General features: G+C 42.8%; 1 protein-coding gene across 1 annotated transcript in view; it reads right to left on the minus strand.

Annotated features, from left to right (window-relative positions):
- Window positions 1-13,919, minus strand: part of GRIN2B (glutamate ionotropic receptor NMDA type subunit 2B) — a 219,272-nt gene that overhangs the window by 16,678 nt on the left and 188,675 nt on the right. The window contains exons 10-12 of the mRNA XM_026101026.2: window positions 5,016-5,176; window positions 2,747-2,934; window positions 794-1,032 (exon numbers count right to left, since the gene is read on the minus strand). Of these exons, the coding sequence (XP_025956811.2) occupies window positions 794-1,032; window positions 2,747-2,934; window positions 5,016-5,176 (588 nt within the window). The remainder of the gene's footprint in view (window positions 1-793; window positions 1,033-2,746; window positions 2,935-5,015; window positions 5,177-13,919) is intronic.

The following is a 13,919-nucleotide window of genomic DNA, read 5'->3' on the forward strand; positions in this document are numbered from 1 at the left end:
TATTACACAGCAATGATATACTTTTTGCACAATCAGAGCTAATTCTGTTGCAGCAGACAGCGAGGTCAAAAATGCCGAGCTTTGACCTCACTTCAGAATGGATCAGGAGAAAGGACCAGTGGCTGAATGAAGAAGAAGAGAGCTCTAAGTGGGATACTGATAGCTACAGTAAAAGCAGAGAGATGACTCAGAAATGACTAGAATCTGCTTTAGATGTAAATATTATCCCCTAAAGCAGGGCTTGCATAAAGCAATTGCTAAGTTCATGTGGTCTTCCTCTCTGGAAGAATTTCTGCATGGTTTAGGGCATGACTTTCAGCTAGGGACTTCTGACTGTCCAGGACAGCACAATTCTTGTCTAACACAAGTTCAGCTGAACAGCTGTAATAAACAGGACAATTAAAAACTCCTAAATTTCTTATCAAGTTATCCACTATAATTTGACTTGTTCCCAAATTTGGCCTTCTCGCAACTTCCTTTTGCAGGAGCAAACAATTACAGTTAACCTCACTTTATACTGAATTTTCATTTCCATGTAAAATTTGCATTTCTGTGACCATAACCCAGCAGAGACCAGAGGTGTCAAGACACCCATGAAGACAGTTCTCCTACAGAAAAACAGCAGATGCTCTTGCAACATTAACAGGGAAAAGCTGTCAGCCTTTGCACTGGAGACTGCCACTCTGTGCTACCCACATGCCAGGCAATCTTGGTGGATGTCCCCGTTTCCAGTACCTAGGACTGCCTGATTAAATCCTGACCCTGTTCCTTACTGCTAGCTAATGACACTCACCCTACTGATGGAGAAGACCACACCAGGTTTGCCAGAGCAGACACCCATGAAGCAGTGACGGAATTGCCAGTAAAAGAGATGCTCGCAGATGAAGGTGATGAGACTGAGGGCCATGGCTGCTCCCAGCATGTAGAAGACGCCTGCCATGTTGTCTATATCCAGCTGGCTGCTCATAACCTCATTCTTTTCATTGTGACAAATACCAGTGAGCCACAGTGCTTCCAGCTCCTCCATTTCCCCTAGACAGACAGAGAGAAGGAAAGGAACAGGTTAGCCAGCCCTGCATTGACTAAGGACCTCAAGCAGGAGCAGACTGAATGTGAGAAGCTGATCCAAGGTCATTTCCAGTGGTCACACTCTGTTTCCAAACTTGTTACCTGGTCACTGTGGAGTTATGTCCATGAAATAACCTGACTATCCTTTTGATAGGGGCAGGTGCAATTAGTCACAGGCAAGGTGACAAGATTTTTCCACAGCCAGATATTAGCCATGGAAAGCTGTATCACAGGACCAGCTATCCCACTCCCTAAGTGTCTACAGCAAGATGCTGAACAAGTTGTCTACCAACTGACCAAAGCTCTCACCTCATAAGCTTCCACTTCTGTATTAGGTCAATAAAGGGAAATGTCAGTGACTGGTATTGGTAGACAGAAATGAGTCATTTTTAAATGAAAACATTGTTCATTTCCAGCTCAAAATTCAAAATGCTGCTTTTTAAAAATCAAAAGTCTAATTTTGAATTTGTTTCTGACACGTATGAAAATGTATATGTTTCTATCTATTCTTAAAAATATTTTTGCATTTTTACCTGGTTTTATTCCCCTCCGTTTTGTCCAAATTCAACATTTCCAAGCTCTGGTCAACCGAAAATATTACTAACCTGTATAAAGTAGGAACAAATGTTCTGTAGTCTAATTTCATACCCCACTTATTCCCATTATTTTCATGAGGAGAGAGAGACAGATAGATAGGCATACACGTGCTGTTAGTGAAGTTGGTTTTTCATGTTTTCAATCTCCAATCCAGTGATAGGGGAAAATTCCATATATTTATGTGGTATAATAGTATACTCCTAAAAGCTTTATGGAGATCTTATGTCTTTTTCTGAAATAATCCATATTAGCCTGTTTAGGAGGCATATCAGTCAGATGGCCAATTTTCTGCTAAAGTATATCAGTTCTATGTTCTTTCTCTATTTCTTATACCATACGTTCCTTTCAGATTTCAGAAAAAAATAAACAGAAATAAAACAAGCTGTGAATTTAAATTATTCAAAAAACGGATTCAGAAAGGAGTGATACAGAGTGAAATGGGAGAGCTGAAGAAATATTTTCAAAGAAGGAAACCCTTATCCACGGACAATTTTTTAAATAATAGCAATTTCTCTATTAAGGATGAGATGAATCAGTTAACTATAATATGATGATTAATAGCTCACTGCAAAGTATACTTCTGAGTCTCAAGTCCATCCTTGTTTTTTGAGGTTTTGGGTAATCTGAGTTAACTCTTTCCTCCAGAAACATTCAATTCTCAATTTGGTAATTTCTACATGACTTGATTCTTTCTAGAACTGTAACATATGGGATCACTACGGAAAGTCCACTATCATTTGTCATTTTGGTCATGGCAAAACCCTGAAGGTACTGAAGAGTTCATGAAAGAAATCTTGTTTTCACAAGATATTTTTCAAACACACATCTGAATTTATTCTATGAGATCTCAAATGCTCTTGGAGTTGCATTTCATGTTACTGCTGCCCTGCACAGACATTACAAAATAGGTACTACCCTGCACATTTCTGGTACAATGTCTCTAACAAACCTTTGCAACTAATCTTCTGTTCTTTACTTAAATCTGAAGCACCAAAGCCAGGGAAATGGAACATCAATTCCATACATGCAAAGCTTTGTATTTCTTAATAAAACTCCAACTCCTCTTTTTCTTATCACTTACCATCTCCAAAAAGCTGTAGAATGGCAAGATCAACCTGGCGCTTCCAGCCTGAATCCTTTTGGATGGCAATGCCGTAGCCGGTGGAGGCAAACACCTTCCCACTCCCAATCGTCACCAACTTGCAGCCTTCATCTCTGCCAGCCATGTAGTTTAGCACTGCTGCATCATAAATGAAAGCATCCAACTTCCTGCACAGGTGAGAGAAGGAAGAGGGGTATAATACAGAAAAGATAGAATCTGCATGAGTTCAAAGGTGTTCCCCGTTTAGCCTAAGGTAGAAATGAACCTTTTCCAGATAACAGGTTGCATTTTCAGTTTCATCAGAAGTAACAAAAGTCTGAGCCTAGAAACTGTTTTCAGGTGGAGCTAGATTATAAATGACTCTTTGATAATCATCATTTCTGATCTGAAACAAAATTTGGAATAGAAACATACTGCAAGGTGAAGATGAATGAAGGGAAAGTCATGGGGATATCCATAGTCCTAAGAATAGCTTAAATTTCTATAATGCCTTTCATCTCACAGGAACCTAAAATACTTTAGAGAGTATATCAGTATTATATAGCAAAGCAGGGCTTGCAGTAAGGAAAAGATTATCTCCAAACTGGTGGCACAATTTAGCTAAGCAAAATATAATTTCTTAAATTAAATGCAGCCAGGACATCGTGTTTAACTCCCCAGTTACAGTGAAAAGTCCTACTGGATCTTTATCAATGTCAAGTGGCCACGATGACAGCTATATGGTTTACCATGCTGAGTAGCTCTTTGGTAAAGAGTGCTTAGCTAAAAACCAAGAGAAAGAGCCTGTTTTAATGCAGAGAAATCCCCATTATCGGCTGGGAAGGGCAAACAGCACAACAGACTCCTGAGAACCTTCCTCTCACCCCAACAGTGAAAGTGATTGGGTGTGAGGGGAGTTTCACAGGGGTGCATCTTCCACATAACCAGAGACAGCCGATGGGTAAATCCTCCCACTAGATCTGAAATTAAGCACTTCCTGGTAAAAGACCGAAGACCTTCCACCTTCCATATTCTTACACCCACACTATCTTTTCAATCCCCCTCCTGCACATATATTTTCAGGATGGTGATTATTTCAGTCCCAGTGCGTATCTGCAGGGAAATCTGTCCAAGGGAGGATATGAAGCCAGGATGACATCTACCACAAGTTTTGAGCTCTATTTCATCTATATATTTCCAGGACAGAGCATATTTATTTCCTGGATGATGACTACGCTGGCAAATATACCTTCTCAGGATGGCATCCAATAATGGTACAATCATTTATAATGGGCTGTGCACCTTCTGATCCTGGCAAACAAGTTTAGAAATATTCAGTCACTCTAGTAATTAAATTGGCTGAACATCTTTGTTCGTGCTTTGGAATTAACTTTCTCATAAGGATGCAACAAGGGTGTAAAGAAAAATGACTTTTTTCAGTAGGGCTGGGTTCTGACAACCAAAGTGGTCAGTTGTGGATGGATGTTGATTGTAAGAGTCAAGGACTTGCAAACATTAATGGTATTTTAAGTTAGCTCTTCTACAGATCCATTGCTATTAAAATTGGGTGTCCTGTTTAAAGATAATTTTTTCTAATGATTTTTCCTACATTTCCCAAATAACCCAAGTAAATAGTCAGATTTTATATATTTCTTCATTATTCAAACAACATTTGTTAGGCTCTTGATGCTAAAATATTCCAGGGGGAAGGGCCACTTGCAAAGTATTTGCTTCAAGCACACCTTCCATTACACTGTATTAGCTACTGATACACTGGGGTGGGATTAGTCTGACAAGGATTGTTTCAGCTCCCTAATTAACATAATCTTTTATACACATAAGGAGGGAAAATAAAGGAATTTCCAGATGATAATGCAAATGGTTTGAAACAAACTTTGCTCACAGTGCTCCTGTGTATGTATAAGGACGATCAGCATGAAACAGCTTGCTGAAGCAAGATCTTTGCGACTAATATACACGAGGCTAACATACAGAAGGCTACGCAAGATCCTCTTTTTTTTCTTTTTTTTTTCTTTTTTTCAAATAGTCTTTTAAAGACAGGAAAATCAGAAACTCTTATACAAATGTTAATATCAAAACGTAGCTAAAATCATCACAAAAGTATTCTCTTGTGTTCTGTGTAGTCTTCCTATAGTTTTAACCATGGAATGATAATGGAGACTCATTGCCCAAACCACATAAAAAATTCCCAGACAAGCAGGCAGAAAAGTCAGGTTTCTGTTGCAATTTTGGAAGAAGAAAGCCTCACCCAGTCTTCAGTGAGAATAGTGCATCATCCACCCCCCTCTGGTTGAACTTCACCATGTAGCTGTGCATTTCAGGGTAGTTGTTGCGAATGTTCCTTTCTGTGCTGCCATTGGGAACCGTCCCGAAGCGGAAAGGGGGCGAGAAGTCATTAGGTTTCTGGAACTGCAGAGACAGAAAGAAACATTTCTCACCATCTTTCAGGATGAAGCATTCATCTGCCTGGGGGAACACATTCTCCTCAGAGAACCTATGTCCATTGTGACATGGAAGGTAGTTGTGATGTTATTCTAATGTCAGGTGGAAAACATTATTGAGAGGATATTATATTTCACTATTTTCAAAAGTCAACATCTCTTGTTAGTGCCTGAAAAACAAGGAGTGAAACTCATCAGTCTGATCTTTTTGTCCAGTCTGGATTAAGTGCACAAAATAGCCAGTGATCAAAGATTAAAAGGAGGCTAGATAAAAGGAAAGAGAAAAAGGAAAAGCTAATGGGGGGGTTGAAACACAGACAAGGAAATATTTTCAATAAAATCTATGGGTATTTTATCTACACAGTGCCATTTAGTTTCTAAGAAGTATCTTTTTGAGTTCTGTGGATGCCTTTGTGCTTCTTGACTCTGACTGAAGTAGAGAAGTAATTAATGAGAAGTGATGCCTCTCAGAACACCTCCCGCCCAATTTACCAAATGACAGATCAGCTTTCAAACTTTTGGGCAAATTTCCCAAATGAAATCCTATTAGTGGTTGCAAGCCACTAGTAACATTTGATGCCCAGAACAGAGCTGGCAGAAGGAATACTCCAAACCTCTTGCTGCTCCCAGGAAATACATTCATCATAACATTGCCCTACAGCTGCAAGGCTGTGAGATTTTATATGACACTTGCTTAATTCAAGTCATAATCAATGATCTCTGGGGTTTTATGAGCAGTAAAATTTGGACTGCCAAGTATAAAGACCCCTTAAAACCCCTAGAACCAGCAGATGGGAAGAAGCACAGAACTGTAGGCCAAGAACTGAATAAGCACTAAAGAAAAAAAAAGACAAAGGTAGGTTAGATGGAGGGAAGCCCTCTCTTCTCTTGATACATCAAATAGTACTTTACATGATACTAACTGCTAACTCTCAGCTTACACTGTGTATTTGGGGATCTTAAGAAGCATGTTAAGAACATGCTAACAGCCAGTTAACACAACAGATCACCCAGTAAATGAATATGTGCGGTTGTGCACTGCCGCTTTTTATGGTAGAAACGTGGTTACCATCTATAGAAAAGCTTCAAAGATAGGCAGTCAGGTCTGATTCTTTTTCAGCTGAAACCCAGCTTGGAACCCCACCAACCCAGCAGAGGACCCCAAAGTTATTAAATGTACTACACAAGTATCAGTGCCCTTTGTTAGGGGGCATAAAACAGTGTATCTTGTTCACAGCATTTCAGGAATGAGGCCAACTAGGAGTTGTGTCTGTGAGTAGGTTGAGGCACTGTTCACATCACCAGAATGAATGTATGGCACCTATTTCTTTGCACCAGTCAACTCATCTGGCTGTGCAGGAAATCATCTCTCCAGTTTGGATGAGATGGGCTGACTTGTACGTGCACACATGAGTATGTGAGAGAGAACACATGACCTACTGCTTTAAGCCGAAAGGAAGCATCAGGTCTGTTTTCTGAAACACGGGCTGGCACGTCACCAAAAAAGAAGAGGTTTCACATAGCATAAAACAGGCAGTAAGGTGCCTCTTAGAACCTTGTCATGCTCTCAAGAGACAAAAACAAGCTCATAGCTATCAAAACCTGTAATGAAAGCAAACTTTGATGAAAGAAAAATCACTGCAGCATGCTAAAATTATTCTTTTTACCAAGCTGATTAGAGCAGCAGCTTAGGAGACCCATTGTGAGAAGGGCATTGCCACGCCGGGCACAAAGGAACACAATCTCTCTCCTGACATGCTAAAGCAGGAGCTTGCAAAGTGGGTGACTTGCTTCCCTGTAGGCTGCAGACCCAATCTGGTGGATGGAGGGGGGGATCTCCCATCCCCACCAAGCCCTCCAACAGAAGAAAGTCAGTTGGGTAAGCAGCAGATAGGCCCAACCAGCATTGCTGTAGCTGCAGCATGCCCTTTGGAGAGGCAGAAGCTATTAGAGCCCCCCTCTGGGCCCAAAGATTATTAAGGGAAAAGGAGCCCTCATTCAAGGTCCATTTTATACCTCCATCCTCTGTCCCCAATGATGCAATCCCTGGTTTTGCTTGGTTTTGTCACTGTGTCTATTAACTCTAACTAGAAGAATTATAGAGTCAGGCTGGACTGTGACATGAGGTAGCGATGCCTCCCCTGAACTACCTTTTGTTCCCCCTGTGTTCCCAGGCCCACCTTAACACCAGCTGGCCAAAGGCGAAAGGTCCCATATCTCATTCTCATCCTCCTGGGCAATAAATAAATGAATAAATGAAAATACTCCTCCTGAAGGAAATGAGTGTTCTCTATAACTGGAAAAGCATGTTTCTAGAGAAGGAAATCAGGCTGATGTCATCTACAAAACCGTATGCTATGCACTCATTTACCATCCCTTACCCCCCCCCCCCCATTCATTCCTCAGTCAGAACAGATCTGCAAATGCAAATTCTTCTCCACACACCCACATGCACACACACTTCAACCATAGTCTGATGGACGATGAGACAGGAAGCAGTCTGAAAGGTTCCATATGGGACCCACACCAGAGATCTTTAACTTGAATGCCTAAGAGGAACTCACATACGTACTTATCCCTAGCCACCTGGTTCTGTGTTTGCAAAGCTGAAGGCAGTTGATGCCCAGCTGACTCAGCAGTCCATGGAGCCAGAGAAAAGCAGCTAGCTTCTCCACCTTTGAGAACACTGGTGCCTGCACACAACTTTCTGGCAAGAGAAGGCAGCTGAAAAATCTCCATGTTTTCTGCTCAGCTGTGGGTGAGCACAGCTCAGTCCCACGATGGAGGATTCTCCATAAAGCTCTCCAGGGCTAGAAATGGCTGAATCCTTCTGATCTGACTTCTGCCCCACATAACTCATAGTGAAAGAGCATGAAGACATGCAAGCCTTCCTAGAAAACATATGGGGTAGACTGAGGAGTGTGTTCTGTTCTGGCAACAAGGTGGAAGAGCTTGTGTGGAGGAATTAAAGACCCATATGGAGGAAAGTTAATTGATAATAAAGAGTTCAGTAAGAAAAGCCTCCTCCAGCTTTGAGGCCTGGAGGAGGTAAGGCACTTTGGCAGGCTGGTCTAGGAGGAGTCTGAGAGATGATGAGACAGGATCTGAGGCACACTGCAGGGGCAATCACATGGAGACAGCCTGTGCAAAGGTAATCTCAAGGCCCCCTTAATACAGAAAAATGACTTAACCAAAGATATTGACAGAAATGGTCAGGATTTAGATTCCTGGGAGAGCTCTTCCACCACTTCATGTAAATGCTACTCTTGCCAGGCACCTAAATCATAGCTACTCTGCCCCAGGCATCCACAAACTAGAGCCCTTGTTAGGCTCCATCTAAAAATGTTGTGATAACAAGGGAGGAAAAGCTAAGTATAACAATCTCACCAGTTGCTGAGCAAACCCCAGCTGCAGAGCATCACAAGGAGCAGCAAACAGGGCTTCACAGGGTCTGCATACATGCTGTTAACTCCCAGTTCACATTTCCCTGCAGCACAGGCCCTATCCCTCTGCTCAGCCATACCTACATTGAGGGGTCACTGCCCAGGAGGAAGTCGCAGGGCTCAACTGTAGCCCTGCATCCAAATAAACCCGGGAGGAGGCATGTCCCCAGTGTAGCCTTCCACTCACTCCCCACATGGCCTCAGTCACGAGATGTACCCGTCATATACAAGATGATGTGACATCTTCTCACCCACAAGAGAAGATCCCCGAGAGGGCTAGCTTCATATCAAATGTTTTTGAGGGGAAGATGCAAGCCACAGTTTGGGGTCCTTGCCCTATGTGATCTAGGTGTGAGAAACAGGCATCAAGTATGCCTGAAGGGCTGGAGTGGCTTTTGGCCAGGAGACACCTGAGTTCTGAGCCCGGTAACTACCCGCCTCTTCAATCCCTCATTCCGCAAATTGAAATCAGGGCGCATTAAGTCCAAACCTGACCATGGCTTTGGGAAAGTAACCTCTCAGAGTCAGAGACCAAAAATCTTACTGCTCTGGAGAGCAATAAACAAACAGACTGGGGGCTATTAGCACATTCAGAGTGGAGAGCCCCTTTCCTGCTCCCCTCTGCAACTCGCCATGAGAACTGTTGGTAGCAGCAGCAAGAGCGGGTTTAAGCGACTTGTCTGGCAGAGCCATTTCATTAGCAATTTGGAGCCTTGCCGCGCAGAAAGCAGCACTGTTCTCAGATGTTCGAATATCAATCTGCATAATGAAACAGGTGATAGGAGTTCTTCCCATTCAGGCAGCCACAATTGGAGGGGATTCAGGAATGAGGGGAAGGGGTTATGTCTAATTGGCTACAATTAATTTGATGAGAATTTTTTAAAATATATTGTCTATCACCAAATGGTTCCTACAGAAAAGCGCATCTGCACTTATTTGTCTGCCTGATGTAGGCTGTGTTTACACTGTAAAGTGTTTGCCAATAGCATTGAAAGCAGTTTCCCAAACTCAGCAAGCTCTCACAGCAAAAAGGCTCTCTTTTGTCAGTGGATCTTCTTTTACATTGCTGAAAACAAAAAAATCCCCTGCTGGATAACATAATGAGCTGGTAAAACTCTCAGGAGGGGCGGGGTGGGGGGTGGGGGGTGGGTAGTGCCTTACCCTTACACAACTTGTCTGGGAGGGCTCCTCCCACTTTATAAGGCCCAAACACTTGGATTAAATTTTCTACCACCCAGGGTGCAGGTTTCTCCTAGGCTCTGTGTCAGATCTGCCACTCCCCTCAGGATGTTTTGGATGCTCTAGTGCACCTGAATTGGCTCTAGACATCTACTTTTGCACAAATGAATCTAGCCACTGGAGCACTTGGCCCTCAGCACAGTTTCTCCCACTGAAGTACACGAAGACAGCAACCATGAGTAGCAGACAGCCAGAAGCACCCACCGCTCTCTTGAGCTTGCCCATCAGTGTAGTCACAACCTTTTGCACAGGCACCTAGAAGCCAGCACTTTGCTTTCTCTTTTGGCAGCTGTACAACCAACAGATATCTACTGTGACACAGGTCTGACGTCTCTAAAAAAGATGGCATTTATTAGTGAGCTGGAACATAAGATTTAGTGATATCAGGCTAGAAAAGCAAAGCAAAGTCTGTGCTCAAGTGTTTAATTTTAGCACAACTTCTCTGCATCGTCCAAACATCCTTGATTGTCCCCCCCTTGCTCTGGTTCAGCCGCATGTCACTGCAATCAGCTTGCACCTCTCTTCATTGCCTGAAAATCCGGTCAGGCTGTTTTCACAGGAGCTTCAGCCAGAAGTTGTTAAAAATTCTAGGTTGGGTCAGTGGCTTTTAGGTCTAGCTCCAATGTGGCTCTATGCCTACACTTAATTCTTGATAGCCCACTCATGTCCACAGTAACATCTCTTGCCTCAGGTCCCTTGCTTATCCAGCCAAGAAATGAACCCCTTCACTGCTAACATCATGCACAATGCTGTAGAATCACAGAGCTGGATCTGGCCCTGAGAAGGTGCCTGCTCTGCCCCTCTTTCTTTAGGAGGACTCTCCTAGACGTCACTGCTCCTGACAGCTCTTTGTCTAGCCTGTTGTGGAAGACAGCCACTTCTGGAAACTTCCCCACTCCCTAGGCAACCAGGGCTTTACTACTGGAAAGTTCTTCCTAGCACCTGAACTAAAGCCTCCCTGCTGCAATCCAAGTACACTACTTTGTTATATTCACTACCACCTTTTATGCTTTGAAGGCTGATGAGCTGTTTCTCCTCCATGTTCTCACTTTGAGGCTAAAGAAGCAAAGTTCCTTCAGTCTTTCCTTGCAATCCATATTATCTAGACTGCTAACCATTCTTGTTGCTGTCCTCTGGCTGTATCCAGTAGATCTTTCCTTGGCTTGTCTTTGGTTAGTAATGTGCTCTTAGACTCCACTGCACCAAGGACAATCTGACCAGGACCCCAAGATGCTCATAAAACATTATATTAAAATAGCTTGCAGCAACACAAAACCAAGGAGATAAAAACATTGCTGGTAAGAGGTAATGTTCATTATTACTCTTCTCAGTGACTTTGTATTTTATGTCTTTTCCCCTGATCTTTTATCTTGTTAGGTGCAGCTTGCAAGGTCTTTGATGTAGTAACTGTGGCTTGATCTGCATTCAGAAGGTGACCAACTTGCTTCTGGAATGTCAATCATCACTGTCAGCACCATCTTCTTGGCTTTTCCTGGATTCTTTTTCTTATCCAGCTTGGTCATGTACATAGGCACATGAATGGTACCCTATCACCTATCCTGGTAGAGTAAGCGCTCTACAGATCCTCAGTGTGGAGGCTGATCTATTGGTATGTTGGTATAGGGCATTTTTGCATTGGTAGAAGGGCATCCAAGCTAGGAATTTGCCAACACAGCAGCACAAGCAGAAAATTATGCTTCAGACCTAAATCATAGCACTGGTACAAAAATCTGTCAGTAGGGCAGGCTGAAGAGACTATGCTACTCATTCTTCTATTACTCGTGAATCTTGTACAGATACTTCTCAAGCTTCACTCCCAAGGCACCCCTCTCCACTCTGCAGTCACATAGCTTTGACATTAGAGAAATTTTTTACTCCCAAGGTGGAACTCACAGCTATTTCCATGTGACTGCAGATTTTCTGATCCTCCTTTTCTCCTAGCTCCCATTTCCTCTCTTCTTTTTCATTTCCTCCTGATACCACCCTCTACCTCCTCAATGGAAGCTGGGACTCCTTGCAGCTCAGAATCCAGAATCCAGAATCCCATCAGCTCTTTCTAATTATCAGGCCCCATGACAGAAATCATCCCTAAGATTCCAGTGGCAAAAAAAAAAAAAAAAAAAAAAAAAATCTTGTCTTTGCCAGTCAAACAATATATGCCTTGATTTATAAACCAAAAAAAAAAAAAATCAAATCCAATATAATACAGCTTTGGGAAGGCATAAAAATACCCTGCACTCCCTCAGACCTTCATTTTGTGTTTTATCTTATTATTACATACCCTGTGATGTTTCAAATTCTCTGGCCTTGCTTTGCATAGTGTTTTCACCCATGAATTATTCTAGATGAGTCTGAAGGGAGTTATCAGTATTAATGCAGCTGACTGGAGCAAAGTTGGCAAAGAATTAGATTAAAGTCCCTATTAAAGGAAGATGTAGGGTAGGTCAGACCCACAAACACAAAGGAAAATGTCTATGAATGCCTCGTGTTGAAATACACATGTGTGGGTCAGGGAAGGAAACAGAGCCACCCAGGGACACACAGAGGTGTGTATGGGGAGGCAGGGGAATGCAAAAGAAAGGAGTTCAAAAATAGCAACCTTAAAAATAGTTGTCCTTGTAAAATAACTCAGAGAAAAGCAGAGATCCAACTGGTGGAAGAGGCCGCCATCACATGCGGTTATTGCCAGAGCAATGCACACAGTAGGGCTGTACAGCCTCTCTGCAAGCTGGATTGCTCTGTGCAGACCAGCTCTGTGCCGCTTCTTCTCTGAGCAGAACACTGCAAACCTCCGGCAGTGTAGTCTCATCTTGAACAGATGGCATTTCAGGGCTCCAGCATCTTCCTCAGCGAGATCTATACATGCTTGCTGGGACCACACTGCCTTTCTGCTGACCCAGGCTTTACAAACACATCAGGCCTACGGGGTCACTGCAGGATCAGAGCACAACATGCAGACTGAGTCCATCCACTACCAACAACCAGGCATCTCCTGGGATTGTACTGCTCACCTGTTGAGAGTGTGTGGACATTATGTGGATTCGCTGTGCAGCCTCTCCACCCAAAAAATAATACAAAGGCTCCAAAACTTCCTCAGGGCACATTTAGCAGGCTATTGGCTTCCCATCAGTCTCATTGTTAGGTGTTCCTCAGGCCTAACCAGAGAACAACACCTATAGTGGAACCAGTGAGCTTCACCAGCCAGACATGAAAGCTTCTTCCACAGCCCTAATATTAGTAGATATAGTATCCGATGAGTACAGTCATATCTGTTGCAATTAAGTAGGCTATGGGATATTAGCTACAGTACAGTACACATAGCTTTTGCATGCATGTGAGTAGAGGATAAAGATCATTCATCTACCTCAGCAGCAAATCATGCTATATATTCCATCCTTGGAAGTCAGCTTCCCTTTCAAACACAATGGGGCAAAAGGCACATGCTGAATAATACTAGCCAAGCCCAGAGCAGAAATTAGTGAGGTAAGAAAGATGGTGGTTAGCACACTCACACTAATATCATTGGAAGTGTAGATGTTGATTCAGAGGCAGAAAATTAACTGATGAAAAGGACCTTGAGAGGTGAGGTGGTAGCTAAGTACAGAGGAGTTTGAAATCTGCTTTGTTTCCACATGATACAGCTAGTTCACAAATCATGAAACTTTCTGAGAAATTCAGATTATATAGTTTGGTGGGGGAGGAATTACATTTTTCAGCCATCCTCATTAAGAAAGGCAGGTCAGAGCTACCTATCTTGTGACTACTAATAGTAGCCAACTTGCTTCATCAACTTCAGGGGTACCAACCATGGGACAGTAGAGTGAAACCCTGTGAATGTCTGGCAAACCTCCCAAAGACTTCACTGGGACCAGAATTTGCATCCAAGTAATTAGAAAAGCCTATTTATCTCATCAGTGTAATTTCTTAAGCACCATTATACCCAGGAAGGCAATATAAAAAGCAGAGCAGTGAAGGCAGGGCATCCCAGTACAAGCCCAAAGGTGGGAGATGAGGCCTTCCTTTAGCCTC

Source organism: Dromaius novaehollandiae, chromosome 1 (assembly GCF_036370855.1).
Source record: "Dromaius novaehollandiae isolate bDroNov1 chromosome 1, bDroNov1.hap1, whole genome shotgun sequence".
NCBI classification, from domain to species: Eukaryota; Metazoa; Chordata; class Aves; order Casuariiformes; family Dromaiidae; genus Dromaius; species Dromaius novaehollandiae.